The sequence below is a fragment of the Ambystoma mexicanum genome, chromosome 11 (genome assembly GCF_040938575.1).
Source record: "Ambystoma mexicanum isolate Mex_15411 chromosome 11, UKY_AmexF1_1, whole genome shotgun sequence".
Taxonomy (NCBI): Eukaryota; Metazoa; Chordata; class Amphibia; order Caudata; family Ambystomatidae; genus Ambystoma; species Ambystoma mexicanum.
Genome location: NC_090934.1, coordinates 135870825 through 135888906, shown reverse-complemented (window position 1 = coordinate 135888906; position 18082 = coordinate 135870825). Strand labels below are relative to the sequence as shown.

Genomic DNA, 18082 nt, shown 5'->3' with positions numbered 1-18082 from the left:
GACAAGGGGCAGAGCCGCCACCCAGGCTCGGCTCCGAAGCAGGATAGCCCCGTTACATGAGCACCGGGCAGAGCGAGGACACACTGAAGCTTACGGAATACAGCGGAGAGGAAAGCTGATCCATTAAGGAAGGAGTAAAAAGGGGCAAGCACTCCCAGCAAAAGAATAAGCAGATTCCGCTGCACGGAGAGCCCCAGCGTGACCCGTGATGAACGTGTCAGGACAGCAGCACAGAGAGGGAGCATCAGGCAGCAGGGGAACCCCCCCAAACCCCCAAGCAGGTTGAGGGGGGGGGCGGGGCACTGGGCCCCAACATCGACTGGGCAGCCCGGGGGTGATCGGGCCCCAATGGACAGGTCATCAAGGCTCTGCCAGCGTTAGCCCTTCGTGTCTGACACAATAGTACAGAACGGTACCAGGAGGCGATCGCACCAGCCGATGCCAGACTGCAACTAAGGGCAGGAGGAGTTCGGAGCACCCAGCAACTCGGTCCTCCACGGAAGAGGAAGGAGACCACAGGACACAGATTCACGCAAGGGTTGACCACCACCACCAACAACGGGCCCCCCTCACCCTGCGGACAAGGCGGAGAGGAGACAGAAGGAGGGGAGGTAACAGTAATGCCAACGAGGCAGGCAAACACTGTTCATCAAGAGGGACATACTGGAGCAGGGGCTGGAGCATAACGGACCCGCAGGAGGATACAGTTTAAGTAGAAGGGCAAGCCCGCTCCCCTGCATAAAGTAATAACACCCTCACAGGGAGGACCACAAAAGGAACCAACAGGGGCACAATTGGTTTGCCCGAAGCCACGTGGGGTAAGCCCAGGGAACCTCATAATACAATATAAGGGGCACCACCAGCTCTGAGGCACGGCGCAATGCAAAGGGTGCAAACTAAAGCATAAGGTGAAAGGTGAGCCGCGTGCGAGGACGCCCCCCCCTGCACGAACATTGACAATAACTGGAACATAACAGCGCTGATCCCACCACCTGGGTCAACGGCAAAAACAAAAAGACAAAGGTCATACTGAACAAATAACTTTTTTTGTTGAATGATGTAGTTTATTATAAACTTCATTTTCATTTTTTTGTTGCAGATTGGAGGTTAAAGTTTCTTTAACTGGTGGGTCAGGTCTTATATCATTTCTTTTCTAAAAGGTATATTGGTCAGTTCTAAAATCTTCTGTAACAATTGGGCAACAGTAAAGATGAGTAGTATATTTTAATTGTTTAAGGTTTTGTTGATTTTTTTTATCTTCTATTTTCCTTGTCCCTTTCTTTTTATGGAGTAATTGTTTTTAAAAAGTTTGTAATAAACTAAATGAAAATAATTTTTAAAAAAGTGTTATCCTGCCCGTTCATGATTTTCGTGCATCTTATTTTGGAGTCCATTTGTTTTGCCGAGATGTTAAAGTATGTGCCAAAAATCAATCTCGTTTCTGTTAGTTCTGGACATATCATTAGCAGATGATGTATCGTTTCACTTGTCTCTTATTTTTTGCAAAATTGGCAGTATCGTTCTGATTCTGCTATTTGCTGAGTCATAGCTAGATAGTCTCTAGTGGGTAAGATGTTGAGGGTGGCTGGGAGTTTGTTTATAGTTGGAGCAGGTGTGTGGTTAGGTTTGTTAGGGGAAGGCACGAGTGGAGGGGGGCACATCAAATGACAAAGACACGGCAGAGGCAAAGAGGGAGAGCAATCAGAGCTACGCCAAACACAGAGAATCAGAGTGGTGCACCAGGGATGGGGGTCAGTAAAGATCAGATGCAGGAGGAGTTTGACAAGGTGCAGAGGGACCAAAACCAACCCAATGGGCAGGGGCAAGCATGGGCAGGCCTGATGCACGAAATACCAGAAGAGCGACGACCTATGGGAAAGAGCAGGCTGCCGGAATCAGTGAGTTAAATGGGCCAGGATGTAGTAAATGGGCCAGGATGTAGTAAATGTAGTCACATGGAACATCGGAGGACTAAATGCCTACGTCAATAGGTTAAGGTTTTACGCCTGGCTCAATAGGTCGAAGGTCCACATCGCAATGCTGCAAGAGACACACCTGACAGCTGAGAAACAAGCAAAAGTAGCCAAGAAGTGGGGAGGCCAAATGTATAGTTCAACGTACTCTAACTACACAAGGCAAGTGTTGACGTGGATTGCTCCAGGGACCCCGTTCCAACTCCGAAAACAAGAAAGGGATGCAGAAGGCAGGGTGCTGATCATTCAGGGAATGCTGGAGAACCAGGAGGTGCGCCTGGTGAATATGTATGCCCCCAACCACGAAGCAACAGAGTTCTTCAAAACACTCAAGCCCCAGCTGGCCCCATATAGGGCAGAATCCATCATCTGGACCAGGGACTTCAACTGCACATTGAACCCTCGACTGGATAGATCGGATACCAAACACAAGAAGCCAGTGCCTCCGGCCAGAGCGTTACGGAAGACGCTGGATCAGCTCGAGCTGGAAGACGTCTGGAGGAAGGTACACGTGGACACTAGGGATACACACATTATAGCGCCCCTCAGGGGACATTCACTCGAATTGACTACCTGTTCACGGGCAAGGAGACACTGGGGAAATTCACCGGGGCACACATTCACGCACAAACGCTATCCGACCACGCCCCGCTAGTTGGGGCTTGGATACACACATACAGAAGAGCCTCCATACCCACATGGTGAATTAGGGCACATGCATTGTTGGATGGGGAATTCCAGGAGTACATCCAGAGCACGATATACTATTTTGATCACAACACGGGGAGTGTGGAGAGCACGAACGGTTTGGGAAGCCCTTTAGGTGGTAGTCAGGGGAGCGGCAATAGGGAAAACCGGAGGCCTTAGGTGCAAAGTTTTGGCCGAACTGGACGAAGTGGAAAGGGAGGTGGCACAGGTGGGAGCAGGCAAGATGAAAATACAAATGTTTAGGGGTCCAGTTAAATGGGACAGAAGAATCCCAACAAAGGAATTCTGTCTCAAGGTATCTTAACGAACACTGTTTACAAATTAGATGGTCTATCTTCTTGACAATGTAAATGACTGGGAGCGCTGTACAACTTTCCTGGATAGTATCGCCATGCAATTTTTCCTGTTGTTCAGGTGTGACTTCAATTTTTTAATTATATCTTATAGGTGTGATCATGGCGGCTGTGGAAAAGCCTTTGCAGCAAGCCACCATCTCAAGACACATGTTCGAACACATACTGGTAAGGTCTTTTCCTTTTTAGTTTTCCGTTGATAGAGGGCATGCTGGCTGAATTCTTGAGAGATTTACAACCTACACTTTGGTGACTAACCGCACCTGATTATCATGCCTTTTGGCCTGACCCTTTACCACACTATCATTGAATACTCAGTAATACCTCTGTCACCTATTAGCATTGTTCTATTTAGTTGAAATGCTTAGTGTCCTATTTTGATGTTTGTGTCTGTTAGGTTATATGAAGTGCTTGTTTATGCTGTAGCAGTCATCACCTCAGGGGTCTAAAGGTGCAAAGCCCTGTCCGGATAATGGCATATGTTGTGCAAGATTTGAGTATTCAGTTGAAAGGTCCAATGCAATTCGTATGGATTTTTTATTCTTCACTTCATTGCGCATAGTTAGCTGGTATAATTTGTTTTCTGTACTTTATCAAAACTTTGTGTTCCATAAAAGACAGGAAATTGAGGTTCCTGATTGTAATTTATCAGACATGCTTTCTTGTTCTTGGAGTATTTTACTGGAAATCAAATTACCTTCAACATCCTGGAGAACACAAATGTAGTTGTATTCTTTATGATTGATCAAGTTCAGGATTTACAAACCTGTGGAGAATCCATAAGACATGCAGGTCTGTGCAGTGGATTTCCGAAATTGAATGTTCTTAGCAGCCCATATCCCAACATTTTGTGTTTAATTAATGGTCCAGCAGTATTTCCCAAGATGTAATTCAATTCCATACCAGTATGTTTAGCATGCGCAATTACCACATGCTACAATAACTGCACTCGCCACTGCCAAGAACTGACTTTCATACCAGAGAACGAATAACCTATGCAAAGTTGACTTTTTGGCAACTTTAATTATCACCTGGAAGTGAATGGGCAACACCACTTTTTCTTATTCTGCCATAGTCTGCTTGACATCAAAGCAGTCAATGATGATGTGCCTGAGCAACTTAGAGTTGCAACTGAATTTTAATCATTTGCATTAATTCCTTCTATTTCAGGCTAAACTTAAAATAGACCATATTGTTATTTGGTCAACTTTTATAGGAATGAATAGGGAAATACGGCTCTCTTAGGATGGTTTAGCAGCATGCTTTTTGCAGTTTCCAGTTAATGTTGAGGACTAGGGGCCTGATTCACAGAGCGTTTTCGTATGGGATTGCACCATTATAAATTGCTTCTGTGAATCAGGCCATGTAAATCAAATAGCACAATAGTCCTTCTCTTGCTTGCTGTGTTGCTAGCTTTATCCTTTGTCCATGTGTGATTTTATTTGTTTTATATTTCTGTTGCTGCTCTAGAAGCAAATAATATGCATGTTTTTTAGGTGAAAAGCCCTTCTTCTGTCCTAGCGATGGCTGTGAAAAGACGTTCAGTACCCAGTATAGTCTCAAGAGTCACATGAAGGGTCACGACAAAGAAAGCCCATACGGGGTGCTCCTAAATCATGCAGTATGCGAGGTTAGCCACTCTCTTGCATTTTGATATGATTAGTTTTGGTTCAATGGCAAATCGTGTTCTCCAAGGTGGTTGCCTTATTTGCTTATATAGAGAACTGAATTAAGAATATGTTTTCAATTCTATCCTGCCTCTTCTGTGAACTTTGTTTGACGTCAGGGGCCCACCTATTGTGAATTAACTTTGTAAACTGCTGCTTCATTGCTTAAACAGTCCAAAGAAAGTTTTTGAAAATTAAAGAGATCTGTGTTTTCTTGCTCTGAATATTCCCAGACAACCTCTGGTGTTCTAACAATGTATTGTCTTTAGGCTTTGCATGCTTCCCTCGCCAGCAGTTGTCACTCCTCTTCGCCATCGTCCCCAGTTCTTAGCTTATTAAAATCCTTTAGGTATTGGTTTCTGTTAGTATCTAATGTGTTAGTAATATGTTTTATTTGTTTACAGGACACTAACCACTCGCTTTGTCTGAGCGATCTAAGCCTTCTGTCCACTGATTCTGAATTGCGAGACAATGCTGGAGCTGTGAGTAACTATTAGTTATTTTGCGTATTCTGCTGAGTCTTGTATTGGTGCATATTAGTACATATTCTTTATAATAATATCCACACTTACTAAGCTTTGCAACTCCGTTCTTTACAAAACAGAAAGTACATAGGTAAAGTTAACTGCATTTGCTTGCACGTTTCATAGGAAGTCCATTATTTCTTTACTGTCCACCGTTATTGTTGGTCTCTCAGGCCCGGTTTCCAGCACTCTAGCTGAAGTCTTTTTCATGGAGCAATTCCAAGCCAGTTTCGTAATTCAACTACATGTTTACTAGTATTTTTCTGTAGCCATTGGAATTCCTGTCATAGAGGAACTAAGAGGGCCCAGGCGTACGAGCAGACTGCGGGATTAGGGATATCAGTGGGATAAAGGTGCCACCTGTTGAACTAACGCATGTTTTGCTTTAAACAGATCTGCAAATGGAGTGTTGTAGTCTTTTACCAGCTCCTTAGCATACGAATGTGTGCACTTGCACTTCTGTAACAAGAAGCAATGTTTCCTCTTAAACGTACATATATTTGCTGCATCAGATCTTTTTAGGCACTTGGAGAGTATATGACATAATATCATTGTCCTAGCCCCACAGAAATTTGAGAGAGAAACAAATCTTAGGTTATTAGAAATTTGAATTTTTGTTCAAAATATGAATGTCAACATATTGCTTTTCTCTATAGGCCACAGCAACGAAGATATTACTATTACTTACAGATCTAAAAAATGTACATAAATTCTCCAAAACATCACCAACCACAACAAGACACAATCACGTTTATGAAAAAGATCTATGGTGGTCATGAATATTAAAAACTCTCAAAAAAGATATACCAATTTATAACGGAAAAGATCATTTTTATATGAAGTATTTACAAAACATACAAACGAGATATTGTGACCGGTTTATGGTCCAGACCCTGTCAGAAGGGAGCAGGGACTTCTCTTAACTAACTTAGGAAAGATTTCATAATTGTATGCAAGTTTCCTTCCATGTGTCAACCCCCAAACCTTTTGCTGCTGTTTAGACACCATTGACTGACTTTGCCAGAGAAGCACAGCCTTCAGCTGTCCTCCTCTGGGCTTTCGCTCACTTTTTATGGGGAAACTGACATGCCCTTAAGACAGTCAGTACTGGGAGACTTTGTTTCCCTTAGTCCTTTCCTCATTTTGCAACTTGTGTGCAATGTATCTTACCATACAGCACACTAGGGTCTATAGTCATTTCCAAAGGCCCTAGATACTCTCGCTGGACTTTTTATGAACTGTGCAGATGTGTCATGGACAGGACTGGTGGCAGCTATCTTTTCGCATTATTTTTAACCCTTTCCTGCCATGTTAACCACATTTGGCACGAATAGGTGGCCTGGCTCCAAAATGGCCATGCCACGAGGTTCTTTGTCCTGTCCTTTGGCCATCTTGCCCCTTCACCTTCCTCAGGTTGAGTCGACCTGGATCAGTCCTTATTTGGTCATGCACTTTCCTGCGAATGCCAATGCTTTTGTGGGCTTCTGCATGCCTTGTGTATGTGCCTCCAGGATGTGGGCTGGAACATCTGGTTCCAATACACATCCTGGGTGCCAGAGTCTGGAGTGCCATGAATGCCTGGGACCACCGTGGTCCACGATTGGTCCATGTATGGAGTGTGTGTTTGTGAGAATATCTCCCATTGGGTCGTCTGCGTTTTGGCGCTAAGGGAACTGTGGATAAGAGGAGGCTGAAAACACCACTACAATGTCGATCTCCTGAGTTCTCACTGAACAAAGGATAGGATCCAAGTATCTTGCAACAAAAAGCTGAGTCGAGGAACCGCTGGTGACCCGCTGAAAGGTTTGGCACCCTCAGCACGCTGTCGTCCTGTGGGACCCCTCTGCATGTGGTCGTCCTAGAAGGTCTGCTAAGACGCTTCGACCCATTGGAATAGTGGGACCAACTATTCTCGGCACCTTCATCAATCCCTGCAAGTAAGTTTTCTTGGACGTTTCCCTGGGCCAATCGGTGGACTGACCAGCTTACCCAGTTGCTTTGCTCTGTCAAAGCCGCTGTTTCGAGGAGGCCCTCGAAACTTGGTATACTGCTAGCTCTGTGTCCCTGGCACCCTCACGCCGAATTTCGTACTCTTGCCGTTCCCAGGTCTGAAGTGAGATGAGTGCGCCAGGACCGGAGTGAACGCGGTTACCGTGTTGCCCTGCCGCCGCAACGTCCTTTGCAAGTCCGCTGTATTTGTGACCCTCTTGCCCCTGAAGCCTGCTGCAGTGAAACTGGGTCGATCATACACCCGGAGCGGAGAAATCGCCACTGTATCTCAGGAACTAAAAGGTGCTGAGATGTCCTTTTTGCAGCATTCGAACCTGCAAGCGAAGTGGACTGAACTGGCGAAGTTTGGCTCCGCTTGCATCGGGGACCAGTGAGTACTCCATACCCCAACCGGTGGCCCCTAGCGCAAGGGCCCATTTTTACGCACAAGTGGCCCCTGGGAGTCCCTCTCCTTTCCACTGCTGTTGCGAAATAGCGACATCCCGAACTGCCTCTGCCTTCAAGTGGAGGTCCTTCTTGAATAGTGGGAACTTATTCTGCATCGCCTCATTCACCTTCCCGAGCTGCTAGAGATCCCCTGAGGAGACCCTATTAAGCCCATTGGCACAACCGTGTGCATGGGCATTGCATGTACTATTGAGCACAAGGCTCCTCTCTTCTTAGTGCTTGGTCTGCCTCTTAGTTAGGTGTATTTTCCATGTTGAACTGGCCCTAAAGAATATCTGCACTGCCTGATTCCTTGCCATCTAGGTTGTCGACATATTTCGTGCATTTAACCCTTTAGACCCCAATGGTCTTGTGCATATATAGTGTATTGATTGTGATGTGTTGGTTTACCTAGTGTTACTGTGATTCCTTTGCTATGGTCTATGTTACAAAGGCCTTGTAATAAATGTGTCTATATTTTTGATATAACACTTGTCTGGAGTAATTTGTAAGTGTCCTTGCTTTGTGTGCTCATTGAGGTCCTTCAGTCACCCTCACCCCCCCTGAGGCTTAGTCTTGACCGCCTGCCATAGCTACCCTGATTGGTCTGGCTTGTGCAGAGGTTACCCTGTTCCAAGAAACTAGGCTGGCCTTCTGAACCTCTGCTCACCAGGTCAGAGTTCAAAAATCCATCTTAACAACCTGGGGTAGGCGGGCTACCAGGATTTTGCTAGAGCCTGACTGTAGGAATAGTTTTACATTTAATGCGAGTGTATGACATTCTGTTACTATGACAACATCTTCGTGTATGGTTCCAGAATGTTGATGGAAACATACACGAAGATGTTGATGGAAGAGGTTGGCCTTTCCGGGGCTCCTACCAATAAACTTATATGTTCATGATTTATATCAGATCGGAGTTGTGTGTTGATATTGTGAACATACACAACAATTGGCGACGAGGATTAACTCATGGAAGGAGCCCCGGGCACAGCGTTCGTGGTGAAAGGAACGCTGTTGATCACTGCTGTTACAGTTACGAGGAGCGGTGTTTGGCGATCGTAACTACGATAACAAGGGAAATGCGCTCATATGAAGCAGGTGAGCGGGAGATCGAGTGAAATGAAAAAGACCCTTAATTAAACTTACAGGCAGCGGCAACGTACGAGGGACGCGCGCGAGCGGCCAACCGTCTATTGCACTAGAGGAAAGGACCCTAGTGCGTGCTGTACGTGCCGCCATTTAAAAAAAAAAAAAAAAAAAAAAAGAAACGGAAAAGCATACGGAAAGAGATACATGGATACAATGTTGATGCCATAGAAGTGGTGAATGTATGTGAACAATATATGAACACTATTCATTGAAATAGTGTGCAGCACATAAGTGAAGGTGCTCCAGGAAACTGTAACAACATCTGTTGGAATATAGAGAGCACCATGCAGACCATATCTGCCCCAGCAAAGTTTTTGCCATTGCCTGGGAATCCAACATGCCCCTGGGAACAATGGCAAGATAATTTCCAAGTATATCTGAGGGCAATTGGAGGTTCAAGATACAGTGATGATCAGAAGGAGGCCACTCTTCTAAGTTGTGTAGGTGCTGAGGCGCTAAGGATTTTTAGGACTTTACCTGAATTAGAACAGGATGAAGTGAGTTGGGAAGAATCGTCGAGTGGGGCTAGAAAATATGACACAGCGATGGCCAAACTCAATAAACATTTTGGAAATAAAATTAACATAGTATTGGAAAGATATAGATTCTTCACGAGAAAACAAAGTAAGGAAGAAAATATAGACTCATATCTAGCTGCATTAAGGGGATTGATGGCCACTTGTGCGTTCACAGGAGTGGCAGATGAATATTTGAGGGATCAGATGGTGTTGCATGTGGCGGATCCCCGGATTCAGCAACGGTTGTGGCAAGCGAAAAACCCCACATTGGATAAAACAATTGAGATAGCCAGGTCAATGGAACTGGGCGAAAAATGTATGAAGGAAGTTCAAAATAAAATGGAGAATGTGGAAGTCAAATCAGTACAAGATATGGAGGTTGGGCAATATACCAGTCAAGAAGATGATTTGATTGCTATTGTTAAAAGGCTAGTCAAATCGGATGTGAATGGTGGAAGCAAACAAGGAAGGAGTGGAGTGTTCAGACAGAATAACAGATGTTTGAATTGCGGATGGTATAGACATGCCAATACAGAAAGAGATTGTCCAGCTGTGTCAGCAGAGTGTTACAGATGTGGTCAATTGGGACATTTTGGAAAAATGTGTCACAACAATAGATCAAGAGGAAGATTTAACAGCCGGTTTGGAAGAAATACTGGACGCTACAATAGAGGTAGAAGTGCAGCGATGACAAGTATAAAAGCAATGGAAGACATGAGTGGCCCGAGCAATCTTTTGGCAATCAAGGATCGGTTTGAAGATGAGGTTCAAATACTAACTCTTGCATCAAGTGAAAAAGAGATGGGACCATGGGTTGCCATGGAGATAGATGATATAACGCTACAAGTAATGGTGGATACTGGTTCTCCTTATACAATGGTTGATGTAGAGACATATGTTAATGTTTTAAAAAAAAAAATGGGGGAACTACAAATGACAAAAATCAAGGCAACTGGATATGGGAAAACACCCATCAACATTATAGGATTTGTTTGGGTACATCTGAAATTTGAAGGGAGAGAAACATACTGCAGATTATTTGTGGCTGAGAATGGATTTTCAATAGTAGGATGGTGGGAGCAAGCAACCTTGAAAATCCGAATTCATCCTGGTGAAAAGGTGCCCATTTTATGCATTATGGAGAGCAGTTGTGATACAGCAGAGAATTTGGCAAAGGCTTTTCCGAAAGTTTTTAATGAGGAAATAGGTTTACTCAAAGGATTTGAACATCGAATCATACTAAAAAGGGGTGCGAAGCCAGTGGTACATAGAGTGAGAAATATACCCATTGGTACCAGAGAAGCATTGAAGGCTGAATTAGAAAGGTTATGCAAGCAGGATGTCATTGAACCTATTGAAAGCTCGGAGTGGTTATCCCCTATCGTAATTGTCAAAAAACAGGATGGGTCCATTAGAATGTGTGTGGACCTAAGAGATTTAAATGCTAACATTTGGGTGGATCGCCATCCCTTGCCGAACATTGGGGAAATGTTGACTACCATGAAACCAGCAAAGTATTTTACGACGTTAGATTTATCGTCAGCGTATCACCAGGTAGTGCTGGAAGAAGAGAGTAGACATCTAACGTCTTTTGTGACACCCTTAGGAGCTTTTCGGTACAAGAGAATGCCTTTTGGGTTGGCTTCAGCAGCTGCAGTGTTCCAGAGACTGATGCATCATTTATTTGAAGGTTTACAAGGAGTACATTATTTTCAGGATGACATATTGGTGTCAGGAATGTCACAAGAAGAACATGATGCAAAGTTATTGGGAGTATTACAGGTACTACAACAGAAAGGAATGACATTAAAAATTGAGAAATGCAAAATCAAGAAAAATGAGGTAACATATTTGGGTCATCGAATAACTGCTGATGGAATAATGCCAAAAGATTCATTAGTAGATACCATTTTGAAAATTTCTGATCCCAAGAATAAGGACCAACTGAGGAGTTTCATGGGATTAACTGAATACTACTCGAAGTTTATTGACCATTATTCAGACAGAACAGAGAAAATGAGAAGCTTAATGTGCAAAGGTATAAAATTTGAGTGGACTGAAGATATTAAAAAGGAATTTGAGCAAATCAAAACTTTGATCAATAAAGCACCAGTGTTAAAGTTATTTGATTCAAGCGCTAAAACAAGAATATCTGTGGATGCAAGCAACATAGGACTGGGAGGAGTTCTAGAACAGGTTCAGGCTGGTGAAATTGTTCCTATTGCTTTTGCTTCACGGACGTTAAGAGGTGCTGAGAGACATTATTCAACAATTGAAAAAGAAGCTTTGGGTGTTAAATGGATATTGGAACATTTCAAGAGTCTCATTTGGGGCATTCCAGTGGACATTATTACAGATCACAAACCACTCGTACATGTTTTGAATTCAAAAAATCCTCATATGACTTCTCCAAGAATAAGAAGATGGACCTTGATCATCATGCAGTTCAATGTGATGATAAAATATACTCCAGGGAAAAACAATGTGGTAGCGGATTGTTTTTCTCGCCTACCGTGTGAGGAGGTAGCAGAGGTTGGTGAGGAAAATGAGACATTGATGGAAGAACAAAATATGGACTGTATTATTGCTCAAGTGCATCCCAGTTTTTCAAAGGAGGAATGGATAAGAGCTAGTGAATCTGACCCTGAACAAGAAATGTTGAGAAGAGCCATTGAAAGTGGATGGCAAAACATTGATGACAATGCAAAATACTGGGAGAAATTTAAAGATGAGTTGTCAAATGATAAAGTTTGTGTATATCGAGGAGAACGTATCATACCTCCAACAAATTTGAGGAGGAAGATTATGGACATTGCCCATGAAGGTCACGTGGGAAGGATGTTGACAAAGAGAAGAGTAAGAACTGCTTATTGGTGGCCTAACATGTGGAGTGAAATGGAAACTTTGGTCAGAGATTGTACTGCATGTGCAGTGAGTGACAAGAGTAAATTAAAAATTACAACCCCATTGCAGCCAGTGAATATTCCTAGTACAGTATGGACAAAATTAGCCATTGATATAACTGGGCCCTATGAGACATTGGAATCGAAAAAAGTGTTCCTCATAGTGCTAGTAGATTATACGTCTAAGTGGGTGGAATGTGGCATTGTTGAGGATTCAGTATCGGCTATCAAAGTGGTGAAATTCCTGGAAGAAATCTTTAACAGAGAAGGAGAACCGCAAGAACTGGTGTCGGATAATGGAGCTCAATTCATGTCTGTAGAGATGCAAAAGTTTCTGAAGGACAGGGTCATTAAACATAGCACCACAGCTTTATACCATCCAATGGGAAATGGGTTGGTAGAGAGGATGAATCGTTTCATAAAAGGTATTATTCAACTAGCCATGATAAATGAGTTACCCTGGAAAGAGACACTCAAAGAGGCTCTCAACACATACAAAGTCACGCCACACTCAGTTACTGAGGAAATTCCATTCACGTTGATGAGAGGAAGGACACCTACAAATAGACTAAGACCTGCTTGGATGACAAAAAAAAGAAACAAAGAGATAAATTTGGAAGACATTGTCAGCAAAGTAAAAAGGAAACAAGAAGAGTATAAAAGATACTATGACAAGCAAAAACATGTTCAAGAAAGCCAAATTGAATCAGGCGATTGGGTAAGAGTCAAAGAGCCAAACAAGGTGATGAAAGGGGAATCAAGATATCGTCCTCCTCAAAGAGTGAAGGAATGCTCAAAGAAATCTGTGATCTTGGAGGATGGCAAGAAATGGTCATGCGACGATGTAGTTTTGGCAAAGGAAAATGAGATAAGGAGAAATGAGGAAGAACAAGGCTGGTATGGGGAAACATTTCAGAACAAGATATCCAAGGATGATATTGAAGAAACAAGAGTAACATGTAAGGGTAATATACAAGATGAGAAAACCCAAGGTAAACCACAAGAAGTAAGAAGTGACAAATCTTGGACAATACCAAGACACAGGAGAAGATTTTGGAACCATAAACCTGACTATGTGTATTATTGAGGATTTGAAATTGAATAATTGGATCCAGATAACAAATTACAACCCTGATAAAATGGAGATACTGTATCCTTTATAAACATACAAAGTTCAAGTTATTATGCATAGTAATATATATATACATAGCAGTAAGATTATGATGATGGTTTTCTGAGTTTCATTGAGTTTCAAATTTTGTTATTTTATTAGGAGGGGAGATGTAGGAATAGTTTTACATTTAATGCGAGTGTATGACATTCTGTTACTATGACAACATCTTCGTGTATGGTTCCAGAATGTTGATGGAAACATACACGAAGATGTTGATGGAAGAGGTTGGCCTTTCCGGGGCTCCTACCAATAAACTTATATGTTCATGATTTATATCAGATCGGAGTTGTGTGTTGATATTGTGAACATACACAACACTGACCTACCCCATAGGGGGTGTCAGGGAGTTAAGAGAGCCCAAGTCCTTGACACTCCAGAATGCGAGGACATGCATAGCAACATTAGTACCATTGTCACCTCAGCCGATCATATTCTGTCCTGGCCAGCTTTCTTGGTATTTCAGAACCACATCTCTCAGAAACACCCAGACAGCAACTGAGAAAATCTGAAGTGAAGCCACAAAAGTGAGCTCGTCATTTAAAGCAACGCAGCCTAAAACAACTCATTTTCGAGGAGAAACAAACACCAACCCACCAACACATGGACCCTACAGGAGCAGGATCGGGGAAACCCTACAGATAAATGAAGACCAAATCGGCAAGAAAGAACTATTTGCCTGCGCTGGAATCCACCTGGAGAACCAAAATAGAACAGGGCCTAGTGGTCCTTTTTAAAAACAGGTGACTGTGAAAGCCATTAGGGCAAATAGCAGGATGAAGGTTGACTATAAAAACCCGCCCAGGCCAGGTCAAATTGAAGGGTGAGGTTGAGAACAGAGTTGGAGGAACAGAAGGCCAGGTGGTGTAGATCAGACTGTATTGACAAGTGTTGAGAGAGTCTTTGGTCTGTTTGGTCTGGTGTGGTGTGTTGTGTGGTGGTGAGTGTGTGAAAAACAGTAGTCGGAGGTTGCCCAGAGTGTAGGATTGGGTTACTTTCAGAGATTACGAGGAAGAATAGTGCTAGGAGGTAGTGAGAGGGTGGAGATGGTGGTGGTGGTAGTAGTAGTAGCAGAGAGGAGATTAAGTTTAGGAGGAGAGACGGAGAGGGGTAGGAAGTGTGTTGAGATCAGGACAGGGCGGGAGAGAAGTGTAGAACAAAGGAAGAGAAGATTGAGGAGCGAAAGGAGGGAGGACAGTACTATTGAGGAGGAGTGTGGAGGTCAAGGGGAGGGAGAGTAGCGGAGGAGAAAGGTCTGCAGGAGCCAGCAAGAGAGCGCCAAGGCTTTGCCCAGCACAGAACTTGCCTTATATGGAATAACCAACCCTGAGAGTGCAGGAATAAGTCCAAAGGACAGGGGAAATGACATGGTACTGCCATTTTAGAGTATTCACTACTTTAAATGGTATTACTTAATGACAATTCTGGGATATTAACTTGTGCCAGCTTTCTAAATTATTGGTTTCGATGCACAATGTCGTAATTTAACATATCTGATTTTTTCTGTTTCCCAATGCCGAACATTTCTTTAGCCTCCAAACGTAATTTGGGCCCCTTGTTTGGGCACTGCCACCAGCCATTTAAAGTCTTGAAGGTAACATAACATTTTTTACATGAGTAAGTAGAAAAAGGGGCTACTAAGTAACCCCCCAGCACTCCACATAAGATGGTGTGTGCTGGATCTACAGAGAGAAAAGGTAAGTAAAGTAATTTCACTTTACTATTTTTTGGAAACGTTAGTTCACCCAAGAAAAGATATTCAAACCTAAAGAGAAGTTGTAACGGATTTCTCTGACACCATACAAAAAGTAGATGCCTATGGAGTTTGACAGACTCCAGAAATAAAGAAAACACAGAATCCAAATCAGATCAAAAATACATGAGAGAGTGAGAAAAAGGTCTTGCTCGCTTCAGTATAAAAAATAAGTCCTAAAGTCCAACAAAAGAGCTGGGGGTCTCTAAGGTTGAAGGGAATTGAAACAGAAGTGAGAATTCTCCCTAACAGGTGGTGGTAAAGAGGGGCAGTGGCTTAGGGAGTACTTTTTAAGAAGTAGTTATTTTGAAATTTGCACATGAAATAATTTTAGGAGAAACTGTCCGATACATGGTCATAATATATAGAACTGTGATATTAAGTGTTTATTGTAAAATTGCATTTTCACTGTACTGGTCTGGATATGTTGCTATTTTCTTTTAAAGCTTGTTTAAAATGGGATTCATTTTGTAAAGGTTTTGACCAAACCATATACAAATTTAAAAAAAAGACCAACACTGTTGCAAGTATATCTTGCAACATATGTAACTTTCTGCTATTCTGCATGGATACAGTTACACCACCAGTTTACTTTTGAAGACACACTTGTAACTCATAATACTTTTCGGGAGGGGCATTCAGCTACACATGGACAAGTAAGAACCTAATAAACTATTTAGGAAGTGCACTAAAGCAATTCAGGAAACGCATAACCTAACTACAGTTTAAGAAGACAGCTATTCAATGTATACACTATATTACAAGAATAAACAGTTTAACCAATGATACTGGTCAGTAGTATAATATACAGTTCTAAGGTAACTTGGACATTTATGACTTTTAGAAGTGCTCTAAAGCAGTTCAGGGAAAGCATAACCCAATGATGCACTTAAAGAATGGCAAAGTTATTCAAGGTAAGTAAGTAACCTATTTTCTGGAGCTTGTGGATCTGCCTAGATCACATGCTCTGCATAGTCCAACATCTAGTGGTAGTCGCGGAGCATTAGAAGATTTCGAAAACGGATGTTGACAGGATGTGTTAGTAATACTATCCCTAGTGTGACGTATACCTTACCCATGGTTCTTCACATATCGAGGTCCCTCGGAATGTTTCTTTCCACCATCGTGGTCGGTCACAAGTTGCAGTGTTTCTTTCCAGGCTGATGCCTTTGACTAATTGAAAGTTTATTCGTAGGCTTCTCTTTCTTTCTCTGTTTCCCGCTTTTGCCACAGAGTCAACTGGTGCTCAGCAGCCTTTGACGGACAACCCCATTGTCGACGACTTGACTGAATAGACGTCCAGGTGCAGCCTTTACAGGCCTCTTTGGGCTTCGGCCCTTACAGTAGGGAGAAAGGGGGAAGTCTTCATACCGACTTCTTTTAGAGAATGCATATTCTGCTATATCCTTCCCCTTTTCCATACCCAACTCTCCTTTTCATTAATAATGGACAAAACTCCTTTTAAATATTGCCCTACCTGTGATCAAAGGTTCCTATGGAAAGACACGCACTGAATGTGCAATTACTGTCTCCCTAGGGATCACCCCGAAAAGCTCTGCAAGCCCTGCAAACATTTTTGTCCAAAGACTCTCAAAGATCGACGCACCAAACACTGGGCCACTGTGCCTTCCATGCATTGCCAGCCGAAACCTCCATCGACACGACGGAGGACTCAAGCGAGGGCAGTATTGCTGTCCTTAGTGACGCCAAAGGTGATAAGGGTTCGACAGAACCCAATGTGCGGGCCTCGACTCTAATAAGCAGGCCGGTGGCTCTGTGACGGAGATGACACCCGGCGACCATAGCACACATATCCAAAAAATATCATTAAGCACATACCCCACGGCCGACATTCGATGAAATCGTCGAGCATCGAGGCCCATGCGGTGTCTACAGAAAAACGGCCCATGCGGTGTCTACAGAAAAATGTTCCCTGTCCTCTGGGCCATCACTTATGCTTTCGTCTTACGACAGGCCTCCGAGAACAGATCCCAAGGTCGGTTTGGACACCACGCACAAAAAGGCCTTCCTTTCGCACGCTGAAAAACAGGCTGCGAAAGGCGCATCTGCGCCCCACTGTGAACGCAGAAAATGCAAGAATCTGATTAAAAAACCTGTCCCTGCTACCCTGTTAAATACAAAGTCACCAAAAAAGTCAAAACATTTGAAGCCTTTGTCCTCCAAAAGCGTTCAGGCTTTAGATTCTTCTTCCCTTGTTGACAAACTCTCAGGGCTATGCATCACAAGGCACCCTCTCAAGCCAACCATACTGTCTCAGGCTTTCCACCCTCAAGTGACTATACTCCTGAACAGTTTTAGATAATTTTAAAGCGGATGTCATCCAGAAGAACTAGTGACTTAGAGATGCCTCACAACCAGGAGCTTCAACACATCAACCCCCTGCCAAAAAACCTTGTCTTGAGCCACAGTTTAGCACAGCTGCCCTAGGCCCTTCGCCCTCCACTACCTAGACCCCTCTCAGGACATGTATAATGTGGATCTCTCAGGGTCACAAGACCCCGGCTCTCGAGGGTACCTATATAGTCAGGACCAATACTATGATGACGATCTACTTAATCCAGTCACCTGATCATCAAGTCCAGTCTGTAGCAGATTCTCCTGTAGACAACCGACTACAATATAATGAACTGCTGCTGAGGGCTGCCCAACACTTTAGTATTGACACCCAAGAAGCACAAGTGGACAAGGACTTTGTGGAGGACATTCTGGGAGACAGGAAGTCCGTTGCTCAGTTTATCCCGCTGTTAGTCTGTACAAAGACGTATACAGCCCTCCCTACTTGCGCCTAATCTCACAAGGGCGGTTAACCCCAGAATAGAAATACTTTTCAGGCCAGCACCCACAGACCCTCTGTACATTAGCAGTCAGCTAAAACCTGATTCACTAGTCATCACCACTACCAG

The 18082-nt window shown here is 43.3% G+C and overlaps 1 protein-coding gene across 1 annotated transcript in view; it reads left to right on the top strand.

Moving 5' to 3' along the window:
• Window positions 1-18082, top strand: part of MTF1 (metal regulatory transcription factor 1) — a 407863-nt gene that overhangs the window by 192638 nt on the left and 197143 nt on the right. The window contains exons 4-6 of the mRNA XM_069622657.1: window positions 3129-3202; window positions 4531-4664; window positions 5106-5183. Of these exons, the coding sequence (XP_069478758.1) occupies window positions 3129-3202; window positions 4531-4664; window positions 5106-5183 (286 nt within the window). The remainder of the gene's footprint in view (window positions 1-3128; window positions 3203-4530; window positions 4665-5105; window positions 5184-18082) is intronic.